At 47.7% G+C, this 14,416-nt stretch overlaps 1 protein-coding gene across 9 annotated transcripts in view; it reads left to right on the top strand.

Annotated features, from left to right (window-relative positions):
• Window positions 1-14,416, top strand: part of dock10 (dedicator of cytokinesis 10) — a 183,613-nt gene that overhangs the window by 113,798 nt on the left and 55,399 nt on the right. For all 9 annotated transcript variants that reach the window (XM_052526148.1, XM_052526152.1, XM_052526164.1 and 6 more), the window contains exons 23-33: window positions 30-122; window positions 373-491; window positions 727-796; window positions 2,067-2,180; window positions 2,702-2,773; window positions 7,519-7,665; window positions 8,441-8,524; window positions 8,816-8,912; window positions 9,036-9,068; window positions 9,529-9,707; window positions 12,097-12,213. In XM_052526148.1, the coding sequence (XP_052382108.1) occupies window positions 30-122; window positions 373-491; window positions 727-796; window positions 2,067-2,180; window positions 2,702-2,773; window positions 7,519-7,665; window positions 8,441-8,524; window positions 8,816-8,912; window positions 9,036-9,068; window positions 9,529-9,707; window positions 12,097-12,213 (1,125 nt within the window). The remainder of the gene's footprint in view (window positions 1-29; window positions 123-372; window positions 492-726; window positions 797-2,066; window positions 2,181-2,701; window positions 2,774-7,518; window positions 7,666-8,440; window positions 8,525-8,815; window positions 8,913-9,035; window positions 9,069-9,528; window positions 9,708-12,096; window positions 12,214-14,416) is intronic.

Below are 14,416 nucleotides of genomic sequence, written 5' to 3' on the forward strand. Positions count from 1 at the left end.
TGACCGTGTCTTCTCTCTTTGATCGCCAGGAGCCCCACCTGAATCGCTTCTTCCAGCAGTGCCAAAAACGTGAGACGGACCTCTCCCAATCACCTACCTCAAACTTCCTCAACTGCCTGAAGGTCTGAAGAAATGAAGGAAGGGAGGGAGGACTTCACATCTCTGCATTCTGCATTCCATTCCCATACTATACACCCCATTACTGACTGTCTCTCTCTCTCTGTCTCTGTCTCTCTCTCTCTCTCTCTCTCTCTCTCTCTCTCTCTCTCTCTCTCTCTCTCTCTCTCTCTCTCTCTCTCTCTCTCTCTCTCTCTGTCTATGGCTATCGCTCTGTCTCTGATTCTCTTTCTATTCGTTCTCTCTCTCCCACAGGGCTTACTGAGCATTGAGAAGATTCCGGTGATAATTCGTTTCCTGCCGGTGCTCTTCAACCAGCTGTTCAAGGGTCTCACCCAGAACGACAATGACGAAGTCACCACCACCACCACCAGGTAGGATGGGGCACTGCAGGCCACGGACCACTCTCACTGCTACAGGATCACTCTCACTGCTACAGGATCACTCTCACTGCTACAGGATTCTGCAGGCATACATGTTGCCAGATCATGAATATTGCCAGATTAGCTATTAATGTCGCCAGATTAGCTATGAATGTCGCCAGGTTATGAATGTTGCCAGGTAATGATGACGAATGAGTGACCACCTTGTTTGCATGTGTTTCACCAGGGTGCTGGTCCACATCGTTGCTAAGTGTCATGAAGAAAACCTAGACCACTACCTGCACTCCTACATAAAGGTATGGTGCTCATTTCATTGGGATGTTAGCCCTGTCTTGCAGGAAGAGCGAGGCTCAGATTCTGCAGTTGTTTAGCCGGAGAGGCGAGGGGAGGAGAGTAGCACACAGACAACTTCATTTGTGAAGGCAGAGAAGGAGGCTTTGTGTGTGAGCACGTTTACACGTGTGTGTGTGTGTGTGGGCGGGCGGGCGTGTGTGGGCGGGCGGGCAGAGGTGGGGGCTTTGGGGTGTGGTGAGTGCAGGAGCGTGGCTGAGGGGCTAGGGTAATGTGCCCAGAACACTGTGGACACAGAGAGAAGAGAGAGTCTGCCACACACACACGGCTCTCAGCTCACACACAGACAAGCATGGCTGTGGGGAAGAGAGAAGGGGGGTGTCTGGTGGAAGGCACACAAGGACACCAAGCCTTTTCAATAAAAAAAAGCAAGGCTTGCTTTTTAAGAAGAGAGAGATGGAGAGAGAGAGACCGACAGACAGAAAGAGAAAGAGACAGAAAGTGAGAAAGGGAAATGGAGAATAGAACCAGCTTACCACCAGCTTTTTCATGTCTGGTTGAAAGAAAACGAGAATCCTACAGTTGATCTTTAAGAGGGGCAGAGGGACAGAAAGAGAAATGGAGGGAGGGTGGAAGGAGAGGAGGAGGAAGGGAAGAATGGGAGGACCACTGTAATGAAACTGCCGTTACCATGGCAACTGATTGGCATGCTGCTCGGGGGTGGGGGCTAGCAGCAAGCAATTTTCGGCCAGTGCTTTCTCGCCGTGTGGTTGTGGGTGTGTGTGCCTGGGTGCACAGAGGTGTGTGTGTGTGTGCATGTGTGCGTGCATCGATGCAAATGTGTGTGTGCATGTGTGTGTGGTTGCCATAGTTCATTAACAAACTAAATTGGGTGACGTCAGTGGTAATGAGGTGTGTGTGTCACATACAGTGTGGGTGGAACATTTCTCACAAAAAGAGATTCATTGCCAAAATAAGCTAATTTTTTTTTTCTTATTCCTCATAACTCTGATTACATCAACCTTAATTAATCGGTGTTGTTATGTTAATATGTAGGTTTAATTAAATGTAGAGCCAAGAATGTTGCATGTTTGGTTCCCTTGATGCTAGTAATGCGTGTACAATATGTGAGAGACAGAAAAAGTGTGTCTGTACAGCATGTCTGTCTGTGTCTGTTCGTCTCTATGTCTGTCTCTATGTGTCTGTCTCTGTCGGACTCTCTGTGTCTCTGGCCGTCTGTCTCATTGACCTTGTTCTCTCCACTGCGGTGGTCAGTTTGTGTTCAAGGCGGAGTCGCACGGCTTCCGGACGGTCCACGAGGAGCTGGCCAAGGGCATGACCTCTGACCTGAAGAGCAACGAGCAGCCGGCCGTCAGGAACATCCTCAGGGTGAGCCTAGATGGCCGCCACGCCCAGTCCCAAATGACACCCTATTCCCTTGAAGGAAACCACAGGGCTCTGGTCAAAAATAGTGCACTGTAAAGGGAATAGGGTGTCATTTGGGTGGATAGTCCCATGATCTACAGATGCTCACACGGTCAACAAACTGTCAACTGCAACTCTGTTGACATGCAACTGCTTTCCAGGGTTATGGTTAGGTTTAGGGTTAGATTAAGAGTTAGGGTTAGTGAATAGTTAATTGAAATGTTGTTGAAATGTTGACAGTTAGTTGGACATCTACTGAACATCTACATCTACAAACCTTTTTGGGACTGTCCAAATAAAGTCATACCTAGAAATGTCATGCATAGACATGTTAGGATGCCTTATCTTACATAGCAAAGCCGTCTATATTCTCTACATTATATATTTCTATCTCATTGTGCCATTGAATGTGACCCTGAGTGCTTAACTGAACGTGAACCGCATAATCTGACCCCTGTTTGACCTTTTACCCCTGTCTGCTGCAGTTTTCCTGGTTCTTCTTCGAGCTCATTGTCAAGTCCATGGCCCAGCATCTAGTGGACTCAGACAATGTCAAGGTAAAGAAACATAACATATGAAGTTATAATATATACATATACACTCACCGGACAGTTTATTAGGTACACCCATCTAGTAGCAGGTCGGACCCTCATTTGCCTTCTGAACAGGCTGAATTCTTCGGGGCATTCTATAAGGTTTCAGAAACGTTCCACAGGGATGTTGGTCCATGCTGACGCGATGGCATCACAGAGTTGCTGCAGACTGGACAGCAGTACATTCGTGCTGAAAACAGCCCGTTCCATCTCATCCCAAAGATGTTTTGGGTTGAGGTCTGGGGACTGACCAGGACACTAAAGTAAACTGAACTCGCTGTCATGTTCCAGGTGATGTCCACTCCTCAATTGTCCAGAGTTGGTGATGGCGTGCCCACTGGAGCCGCTTCTTCTTGTTTTTAGCTGATAGGAGTGGAACCCAGTATGGTCGTCTGCTGCAATAACCCATCCATGACAAGGATTGACAAGTTGTGCATGGCAAGATGCTGTTCTGCACACCACCTGTTGTTCTGCTCTGTTATTAGTCTGTTTGTGGCCCGAGTGTTAGCTTGCACTATTCTTGCCATTCTCCTTCGACCTCTCTCATCAACGAGCTGTTTTCGCCCAGAGGACTGCCGCTAACTGGATGTTGTTTTTTTGCACAGGTTTAATTGCACAGGTACTTCCGGCGCCGACAGAGATGGCCGCCTCGCCTCGCTTCGCGTTCCTAGGAAACTATGCATTTTTTTGTTTTTTTACGTGTTATTTCTTACATTAGTACCCCAGGTCATCTTAGGTTTCATTACATACAGTCGAGAAGAACTACTGAATATAAGATCAGCGTCAACTCACCATCAGTACGACCAAGAATATGTTTTCCGCGACGCGGATCCTGTGTTCTGCCTTACAAACAGGTCAACGGAATTGATTCCATGTAGCGACCCCAAAAAACGACTTCGTAAAAGAGGGAAACGTAGCGGTCTTCTGGTCAGACTCCGGACACGGGCACATCGTGCACCACTCCCTAGCATTCTTCTTGCCAATGTCCAGGGTAGCATTCCAGAGGGACATCAGAGACTGTAACGTTCTCTGCTTCACGGAAACATGGCTCACTGGAGAGACGCTATCCGGGGCGGTGCAGCCAACGGGTTTCTCCACGCATCGCGCCGACAGAAACAAACATCTTTCTGGTAAGAAGAGTGGTGTGATGAAAGAAACATACAGGAACTCAAATCCTTCTGTTCACCTGATTTAGAATTCCTCACAATCAAATGTAGACCGCATTATCTACCAAGAGAATTCTCTTCGATTATAATCACAGCCGTATATATCCCCTCCCCAAGCAGACACATCGATGGCTCTGAACGAACTTTATTTAACTCTTTGCAAACTGGAAACCATTTATCCGGAGGCTGCATTCATTGTAGCTGGGGATTTTAACAAAGCTAATCTGAAAACAAGACTCCCTAAATTTTATCAGCATATCGATTGCGCAACCAGGGGTGGTAAAACCTTGGATCATTGTTACTCTAACTTCCGCGATGCATATAAGGCCCTGCCCCGCCCCCCTTTCGGAAAAGCTGACCACGACTCCATTTTGTTGATCCCTGCCTACAGACAGAAACTTAAACAAGAGGCTGACTCCACACTCCAAGTCTGCTTCCATCACGTGGACTGGGACATGTTTCGTATTGCGTCAGATAAGAATATTGACGAATACGCTGATTCGGTGTGCGAGTTCATTAGAACGTGCGTTGAAGATGTCGTTCCCATAGCAACGATAAAAACATTCCCTAACCAGAAACCGTGGATTGATGGCAGCATTCGTGTGAAACTGAAAGCGCGAACCACTGCTTTTAATCAGGGCAAGGTGTCTGGTAACATGACCGAATACAAACAGTGCAGCTATTCCCTCCGCAAGGCTATTAAACAAGCTAAGCGTCAGTACAGAGACAAAGTAGAATCTCAATTCAACGGCTCAGACACAAGAGGCATGTGGCAGGGTCTACAGTCAATCACGGACTACAAGAAGAAACCCAGCCCAGTCACGGACCAGGATGTCTTGCTCCCAGGCAGACTAAATAACTTTTTTGCCCGCTTTGAGGACAATACAGTGCCACTGACACGGCCTACAACGAAAACATTTTAATTTTATTTAACCAGGCAAGTCAGTTGTTCTTATTTTCAATGACAGCCTGGGAACAGTGGGTTAACTGCCTGTTCAGGGGCAGAACAACAGATTTGTACCTTGTCAGCTCGGGGGTTTGAACTCGCAACCTTCCGGTTACTAGTCCAACGCTCTAACCACTGCCGCGGTCTCTCCTTCAGTGCAGCCTAGGTGAGTAAGACATTTAAACGCTCGCAAGGCTGCAGGCCCAGACGGCATCCCCAGCCGCGCCCTCAGAGCATGCGCAGACCAGCTGGCCGGTGTGTTTACGGACATATTCAATAAATCTCTATACCAGTCTGCTGTTCCCACATGCTTCAAGAGGGCCACCATTGTTCCTGTTCCCAAGAAAGCTAAGGTAACTGAGCTAAACGACTACCGCCCCGTAGCACTCACTTCCGTCATCATGAAGTGCTTTGAGAGACTAGTCAAGGACCATATCACCTCCACCCTACCTGACACCCTAGACCCACTCCAATTTGCTTACCGCCCAAATAGGTCCACAGACGAAGCAATCTCAACCACACTGCACACTGCCCTAACCCACCTGGACAAATAGGAATACCTATGTGAGAATGCTGTTCATCGACTACAGCTCGGCATTCAACACCATAGTACCCTCCAAGTTCGTCATCAAGCTCGAGACCCTGGGTCTCGACCCCGCCCTGTGCAACTGGGTACTGGACTTCCTGACGGGCCGCCCCCAGGTGGTGAGGGTAGGCAACAACATCTCCTCCCCGCTGATCCTCAACACGGGGGCCCCACAAGGGTGCGTTCTGAGCCCTCTCCTGTACTCCCTGTTCACCCACGACTGCGTGGCCACGCACGCCTCCAACTCAAACATCAAGTTTGCGGACGACACAACAGTGGTAGGCTTGATTACCAACAACGACGAGACGGCCTACAGGGAGGAGGTGAGGGCCCTCGGAGTGTGGTGTCAGGAAAATAACCTCACACTCAACGTCAACAAAACTAAGGAGATGATCGTGGACTTCAGGAAACAGCAGAGGGAACACCCCCCTATCCACATCGATGGAACAGTAGTGGAGAGGGTAGCAAGTTTTAAGTTCCTCGGCATACACATCACAGACAAACTGAATTGGTCCACTCACACTGACAGCGTCGTGAAGAAGGCGCAGCAGCGCCTCTTCAACCTCAGGAGGCTGAAGAAATTCGGCTTGTCACCAAAAGCACTCACAAACTTCTACAGATGCACAATCGAGAGCATCCTGGCGGGCTGTATCACCGCCTGGTACGGCAACTGCTCCGCCCTCAACCGTAAGGCTCTCCAGAGGGTAGTGAGGTCTGCACAACGCATCACCGGGGGCAAACTACCTGCCCTCCAGGACACCTACACCACCCGATGTTACAGGAAGGCCATAAAGATCATCAAGGACATCAACCACCCGAGCCACTGCCTGTTCACCCCGCTATCATCCAGAAGGCGAGGTCAGTACAGGTGCATCAAAGCTGGGACCGAGAGACTGAAAAACAGCTTCTATCTCAAGGCCATCAGACTGTTAAACAGCCACCACTAACATTGAGTGGCTGCTGCCAACACACTGACATTGACACTGACCCAACTCCAGCCACTTTAATAATGGGAATTGATGGGAAATTATGTAAATATATCACTAGCCACTTTAAACAATGCTACCTTATATAATGTTACTTACCCTACATTACCCTACTCTTACCCTACTCTATATCATCGACTGCATCCTTATGTAATACATGTATCACTAGCCACTTTAACTATGCCACTTTGTTTACTTTGTCTACATACTCATCTCATATGTATATACTGTACTCGATACCATCTACTGTATGCTGCCCTGTACCATCACTCATTCATATATCCTTATGTACATATTCTTTATCCCCTTACACTGTGTATAAGACAGTAGTTTTGGAATTGTTAGTTAGATTACTTGTTGGTTATCACTGCATTGTCGGAACTAGAAGCACAAGCATTTCGCTACACTCGCATTAACATCTGCTAACCATGTGTATGTGACAAATAAAATTTGATTTGATTTGTTTTGTTTGTCGCATCATTCTCGGTAAACCCTAGACACTGTCGTGCGTGAAAAGCCCAGGAGGACAGCCGTTTCTGAGATACTGGAACCGGCGCGCCTGGCACCAACGATCACACCACGCATAAAGGTCACTTGTCTTGCCCGTTCTAACGTTCATTCGAACAGTAACTGAATGCCTTGATGGCTGCTTTATATAGCAAACCACGGCCGCATGATTCACTGTCTGTAGGAGTGATCCCTTTTCGTGAACAATCTGGGTGTACTTAATATACTGGCCAGTGTGTGTGTATATGCCACTTACCAGACACTTTTATCCAAAGCGACTTACAGTACGACACAAAAAAAAAGTTAGTACTCAAGTCTCATAAATTCAGATTCTCTCGAGCCTACCGTCCGACCATATATTGGGCCTGCATCTGTCCTACGTCCGACTGTACCATTCAGTGCTGTTAGTGCATTCATTTTGTAGTATGTATATGTGATCCCTGCTGGAATTGAACCTACGACCTTAGTGTTGCAAATGTAAGGCCTATACGTTAAGTTCCATATTATGTGTGCCTCAGCTCCCTCGACCACAGAGGTTCCCTTCAACCTACCTGAGTCGTCTGGAGAGCCTAGTCATGACCGTGTCTGACCACATCTTCTGGAAGAACAAGGAGCTGGCAGAGGAGACCCGCAGTGCCAACCTGGCCGTGGCAGCCTTTGTCAAGGTGGGCATCACACACTCACACACATACATTACATGCTTAGGGAGATGTCCTTATCACTTGTCGAGATCGAGCTCAAATGCTGCCAATGGTAATACATTTGTGTTCCCTGACTAATGAAGCGGAGATGAATGCAATGAAAATGGCTTCCGCTGCTGTTGTTCGATATTGATTTCTTTAAAGAGATTCTCCGGTACTTTTGTGTCCTTTTTAGACAGTAGTTCTGAAAGTAGCACTCGTGAGCCGAGCCACAAGTGGTCCCCGAAAATTGCATTACCACGTCACATTTGTGCAGATATGTGCACCACTTCATTGCACTCTCTCTGGGTGCATGATGTGCCTCTTGTTAGATGTCACTCAAATGCGAGGGGCTGAAGCTCGTTGGCTAGAACTTGAATTGCAAGGGGGTTGGCCCACATGGGGGAAAATATAGGGGAAATGGCGCAGCACAAACCTCCCTGAAAACATGGGATTTCGTGGCTAATTGAGGTAAGACAGTAATTCTTCTTATAGATTATGCATGTATGAACTACACGTTGGCACATCTAGCCGAAAACCGGAGGTTTAAAAGATACTTAGAAGTCTCCAAAGTTCCGGAGCATGTTTTTAATTGTGTTGTGAAATTACCTCTCTCTTTCATGTTCTTCATAAACTAATGCTGACCCCGACTCTCCCTCTCTCCCTTCCTCCATCCATCACTCCCTCTTTCCCTACCTCACTCCTCTCCTCCCCATCTCCCTCCCCCTCCCTCCCTCCCTCTTTTCCTCCCTCCCTCCAGCGTTGCTTCACCCTCATGGACCGAGGGTTCACCTTCAAGCTGATCAGCAACTATGTCAACATGATCACAGCCACTGACAACAAGGTTACACACACACTTGCACATACACACATCCTTCTCATTCTGTCTCTCAGTCCCAGAATTGTGTGAATAAAGCATTGCCTTATCTCTCGGTGTAATAGCCAATGTCACTCACTGTAGAATAGAAAGGATTAGAAAACAATGAAATAGATACTAGAATAGAAAACAATGAAATAGATACTAGAATAGGCAACAATGAAATAGATACTAGAATAGAAAACAATGTGCTTCAGAGATGTTGTGGTGTTTTTATTCGGTCAATCAAGGTTGTGACTCCAACATTTCTCTCAACAGGTGCTGTGTGAGTTCAAGTTTGAGTTCCTGCGAGAGGTGTGCAACCACGAGCACTACATCCCTCTCAGTCTGCCCCTCCCCTCCGCACGCATCACAGGTCAGAAGTCATCTAGGGTTCACAGGGACCTAATCGATGTCCGCCTTAAGTATTAATGCCGTTGCATTCATCTTCATTCATTGCACTTTCTTTTCTGTTCTTTCTCTTTCCTGTCCATTTCAGACAATGCATCACAAGAAACGCAAAGTGCTCAGGGTAACTATCGGTCCCTTTTTATGATATTTTGTGATAGTCACATGATGTTGTACTGGTGTTCTTTACCACACGACTGGCACTGGGTGGAATAAACAAACCATCATTTAGTTTAGTGTAGTGGTACTAGGACCAGCTCTGGTCCATGAGATGTTGCTAACCAGTCCCTAAAATGATTATCTGACATCAATTTAGTCAATTCTAAAGTGTTAGTTTTAATGTAAGGGTTCCTCCAAGAAGGAAGAACCGTAGCTGTCTGGTCTCTGCTATAAAGCAAGTTGAGAAACACTGGTAAATGAGACTTGGATGCTTTTAGGGCACTGAGCTCTCTCTTTCTCTCACTCTGCCACCCATAACCCCCTCTCCATATCTCTCTCTCTTCCTCCCCCTCTCTTTCTGCCTCTTTCTCTCCCCGTTTCTTCCCCCCAAACCCCTCTCTCTCCCTCCTTACTCTCCACCCTAGTGGATGTGCCAGAGTACAGCCTGACGGGCGAGTTCTGCCGGAAGCACTTCCTGACGGGCTTGTTGCTACGGGAGCTTGGCCTGGCGTTGCAGGATGAGCAGGACCTGCGCCACCTGGCCCTCGCCTGCCTCAAGAACCTGATGGCCAAGCATTCGCTGGACGCCCGCTACGGCATGAAGGTACGCCACTCACGCCAGCACCATGTAGCGGGCACCAGATGATAATATAACATGTGTCCCTAATGGGACCGTATTTTCTGTATAGTGCACTACTTTTGACCAGAGCCCGATAGTTTACAAGTACACTGTATATACAAGAGTATAATGACACCCCTTCAAATGAGTGGATTTAGCTATTTCAGCCGCACCCGTTGCTGACAGGTGTATAAAATTGAGCACACAGCCATGCAATCTCCATAGACAAACATTAGCAATAGAATGGCCTTCCCAACAAGTCAGTTCACCAAATTTCTGCCCTGCTAGAGCTGCCTCGGTCAACTGTTAAGTGCTGTTATTGTGAAGTAGAAATGTCTAGGAGTAACAAAGGCTCGGCCACGAAGTGAAAGACCACACAAGCTCACAGAACGGGACCATGCTGAAGCGCGTAAAAATAATCTGTCCTCGGTTGCAACACTTACTAGCAACACTTACTACCGAGTTCCAAACTGCCTCTGGAAGCAACGTCTGCACAAGAACTGTCTGTCGGGAGTTTCATAAAATGGGTTTCCCTGGCCGAGCAGCCGCACTCAAGCCTAAGATCACCATGCACAATGCCAAGTGTTGGCTGGAATGGTGTAAAGCTCACTGCCATTGGACTCTGGAGCATTGGAAACACGTTCTCTGAAGTGATGAATCACGCTTCAGCTTCTGGCATTCCGACAGACTAATCTGGGTTTGTCGGATGCCAGGAGAACGCTACTTGCCTCAATACATAGTTTAACTGTAAAGTTTGGTGGATGAGGATTAATGGTCTGGGGCTGCTTTTCATGGTTTGGGCGAGGCCCCTTAGCTCCAGTGAAGGGAATCTTAATGTTACAGCATACAATGATATTCTCGTCGATTCTGTGCTTCAAACTGGCATGCACAGAGCCCTGAACTCAACCGAACACCTTTGGGATGAATTGAAATGCCGACTGCGAGCAAAGCCTAATCGCCCAACATCAGTGCCCAACCTCACTAATGCTCTTGTGGCTGAATGGAAGCAAGTCCCTGCAGCAATGTTCCAACATCTGGTAGAAATCCTTCCCAGAGGAGGCTGTTGTATCAGCAAACTCCATATGAATGCCCATGATTTTGGAATGAGATGTTCGATGAGCAGACTTTTGGTCATGAAGTGTATGTCTGTAAGAAAGAGATGTGACAGTAAACTGCGATATTAGCCTGGTTCCAGACATGCTTCTGTTTTAGTTTAGCCGACTCCTCTGATTACGGTTGACAGTTGATCTGGTTAAATAAAGGTGAAATAAAAAAAATACTTTCAAAAATGTTGGCTGAAGCGCAAACAGATCTGGGACCAGACTGTTCCACACAGGAAACTGAAATATTTTGATTGGACAGTGTACAATGTACTATAGCTGACAGAAACATATACACAGTAAAATTAACTTTTTAGATATTGGGTTGACTTAAAGCGTGTGTGTGTGTGTGTGTGTGTGTGTGTGTGTGTGTGTGTGTGTGTGTGTGTGTGTGTGTGTGTGTGTGTTAGGAGTGAGGGGCACATTACAGTGATGGCTATGAGGATTTGAAACAGCAGGAAATCATTCAACTGGGCACATACGCTCTCTGACACACACACTCTACCCTGCGGTCCTGTGTGCAGGAAGCAGACTATGTAATGCGCCATTCTCACTGGGACCTCTGAGCACTCAAGGAGAGAAGGTGGCATGGAGTGGGGTGCTGGAAAGGATCCAGGGTGCGTCCCAAATGGCACCCTATTCCCTGTTGTTCCCATAGGGTTCTGGTCAAGAGTAGTGCACTATGGGTGCCATTTTCCACTCAGACCCCAGACAGCCAGATCCCATCTGAGATTAGGAGCCTGCCAAACCCAACACTGTACAACTGTTGACAGATCTCTGTTTCTTGCTCTCTCAATCACGCAGAGTTTAAAACCCCTGATAGTTACTCTCTGTAGGTCTGTTGCTCACTGTCGGTCTTTCTCTCTCTCTTTCTCTCTCTTTCTTTCTCTCTCTCTCTTTGTCTCTCTGTCTGTCTCAAATTCTCTCCTCTCTTGCTCTCTGTCTCATTCTCTCTCTCTCTCTCTCTCTCTCTCTCTCTCTCTCTCTCTCTCTCTCTCTCTCTCTCTCTCTCTCTCTCTCTCTCTCTCTCTCTCTCTCTCTCTCTCTCTCTCTCTCTCTCTCTCTCTCTTCTCTCTCTCTCTCTCTCTCTCTCTCTCTCTCTCTCTCTCTCTCTCTCTCTCTCTCTCTCTCTATTTCCTGCCTTTCTCCCTCCCCCCAAACTCCTCTCTCTCTCCTCCCATTCTCTATTTCTCTCTACTCTCTCTGCCACCCCTCTCTTTCCTCCCTCTGCCCCTCCCCCCTCTCTCTCCTCCCTCTCTCTTCATATTCTCCAGGATAAGCAGGCGAGGATAGCGTCCCTCTACCTGCCTCTGTACGGCCTCATCCTGGACAACATGCCTCGCTTCTTCCTCCGAGACCTCTTCCCCATCTACTTCACCTCCAGTGACCAAGTAAGAGCCTCCACTGCAGCCCGGCCCATGACCAAGCAAAGTGCCACACAGCCACTGTTGTTGTAGTGATGTCATAGTTTGGCGCGGCCCGCAGTGCTACTTTAGGGTCATGTATGTCCAGTCACAGCACCGTTCAGAGGCTAGGGAGGGAGTGGTGGAGGGAGGGAGGGGGTGAGAGAGGGAGGAAGGGCAGGGATAAACGTTTACACAGGCACAGCCGCTCCGCTAATGTTACTTTTAAACACAGGAAATGGTAATTAAGCTTTATTAAGGGAAACCTGCATTTATGGTTCCCATCTATATTAGACGTGCCTCGGGAGAACCTGGAAGGGAAATGTTTTGTTTTTATATTCGTCAGGTAGTGGAATCGAGCTTTACCCGGGCAGACTCTCAGACTCCAATATCTTGCTCACTGGTGTTGGTGTGAACTGTGTCCCTCTGGGCCAGTAGAGTCGGCCAGTAGAGTCAAAGTGAAATGTTCCCCTCTGGCTCAGTGGTGTTACAGTATAATATTTCCCTCTAGCCTAGTGGTGTCAGTGAAGTTTTTCCTCTGTGCTAGTGGTGTCACAGTGAGATGTTTCCCTCTGGCCTAGTGGTGTCACAGGGACATTTTTCCCTCTGGCCTAGTGGTGTCAAGGTGAAATGTTTCCCCCTAGCATAGTGGTATCACAGTGAAATGTATGCCTCTGGACCAGTTGTGTTAAAGGCTCTGCAAAGTCAATCAGGGGTCTGAAGTGGCCGTGCAACATCATTTACTGCAATGCAGCCTCTGCAAACGTCTGGGCTTTCAAACTTCAAATCAAATGTATTTATATATCCCTTTGTACATCAGCTGATATCTCAAAGTGCTGTACAGAAACCCAGCCTAAAACCCCAAACAGCAAGCAATGCAGGTGTTGAAGCACGTTGTCTAGGAAAAACTCCCTAGAAAGGCCAAAACCTAGGAAGAAACCTAGAGAGGAACCAGGCTATGAGGGGGTGGCCAGTCCTCTTCTGGCTGAGCCGGGTGGAGATTATAACAGAACATGGCCAAGATGTTCAAATGTTCATAAATGACCAGCATGGTCAAATAATAGGTCTGGGACAGGCAGCACGTCCGGTGAACTGGTCAGGATTCCATAGCCGCAGGCAGAACAGTTGAAACTGGAGCAGCAGCATGCCAGGTAGTCCTGAGGCATGGTCCTAGGGCTCAGGTCCTCCAAGAGAGAGAAAGAGAGAATTAGAGAGAGCATACTTAAATTCACACAGGACACCCGATAAGACAGGAGAAGTACTCCAGATATAACAAACTGACCCTAGCCCCCCGACACATAAACTACTGCAGCATAAATACTGGAGGCTGAGACAGGAGGGATCAGGAGACACTGTGGCCCCATCCGATGATACCCCCGGACAGGGCCAAACAGGAAGGATATAACCCCACCCACTTTGCCAAAGCACAGCCCCCACACCACTAGAGGGATATCTTCAACCACCAACTTACCATCCTGAGACAAGGCCGAGTATAGCCCACAAAGATCTCCACCACGGCACAACCCAATGGGCGGAGCCAACCCAGACACATTGACTCAACCCACTCAAGTGATGCACCCCTCCTAGGGACGGCATGAAAGAAACTTCTGGCACTTAATGGAGCAGAGCAGAGCTATTGTGATGGAAGTTGTCAAGGAAGTGAGTTTGTGTTTACACTGGACGTGCCGCCCCCACCTACCGTCAACCAGTCATGTCAATGCACACCCTCCATACGAAGCCTCTAACCACATTATTGGATCAAGCATAAATTGTCTTTCACCGTAAACTGACCGTCGCCTCCCGAGCCCGTTGTGGAGTTGCAGCGATGAGACAAGATCGAAGTGTATGTAAACTTCCGACTTCAACTGTGTGTATATATATATATATATATATGCTACTGCTCGACAAAAAATGTCTTGGTCGACCAACATGCAGTCTATTGACCAAACAATCAACCAGTCACCTAATTGGGGTCAGCCCTAAAGGTATACCATATTGTTTTTAAACGTGTGCTTGCTTTTCTCATCTGACAAAACCAAAGCTGATTCAGAGGGGGTATGGCAGATTTCAAACTCTTCAGCGAAGGACTCGGGTAGGATACACATGACTATCCTCGATGAAAGGTGGATATCGAGGGGGGTAGGACAGTCTATAGTTCGCGGACAAACAAATTGACTTCTCCTCGACCACT

The sequence above is a fragment of the Oncorhynchus keta genome, chromosome 1 (assembly GCF_023373465.1).
Source record: "Oncorhynchus keta strain PuntledgeMale-10-30-2019 chromosome 1, Oket_V2, whole genome shotgun sequence".
In the NCBI taxonomy this organism is placed as follows: domain Eukaryota; kingdom Metazoa; phylum Chordata; class Actinopteri; order Salmoniformes; family Salmonidae; genus Oncorhynchus; species Oncorhynchus keta.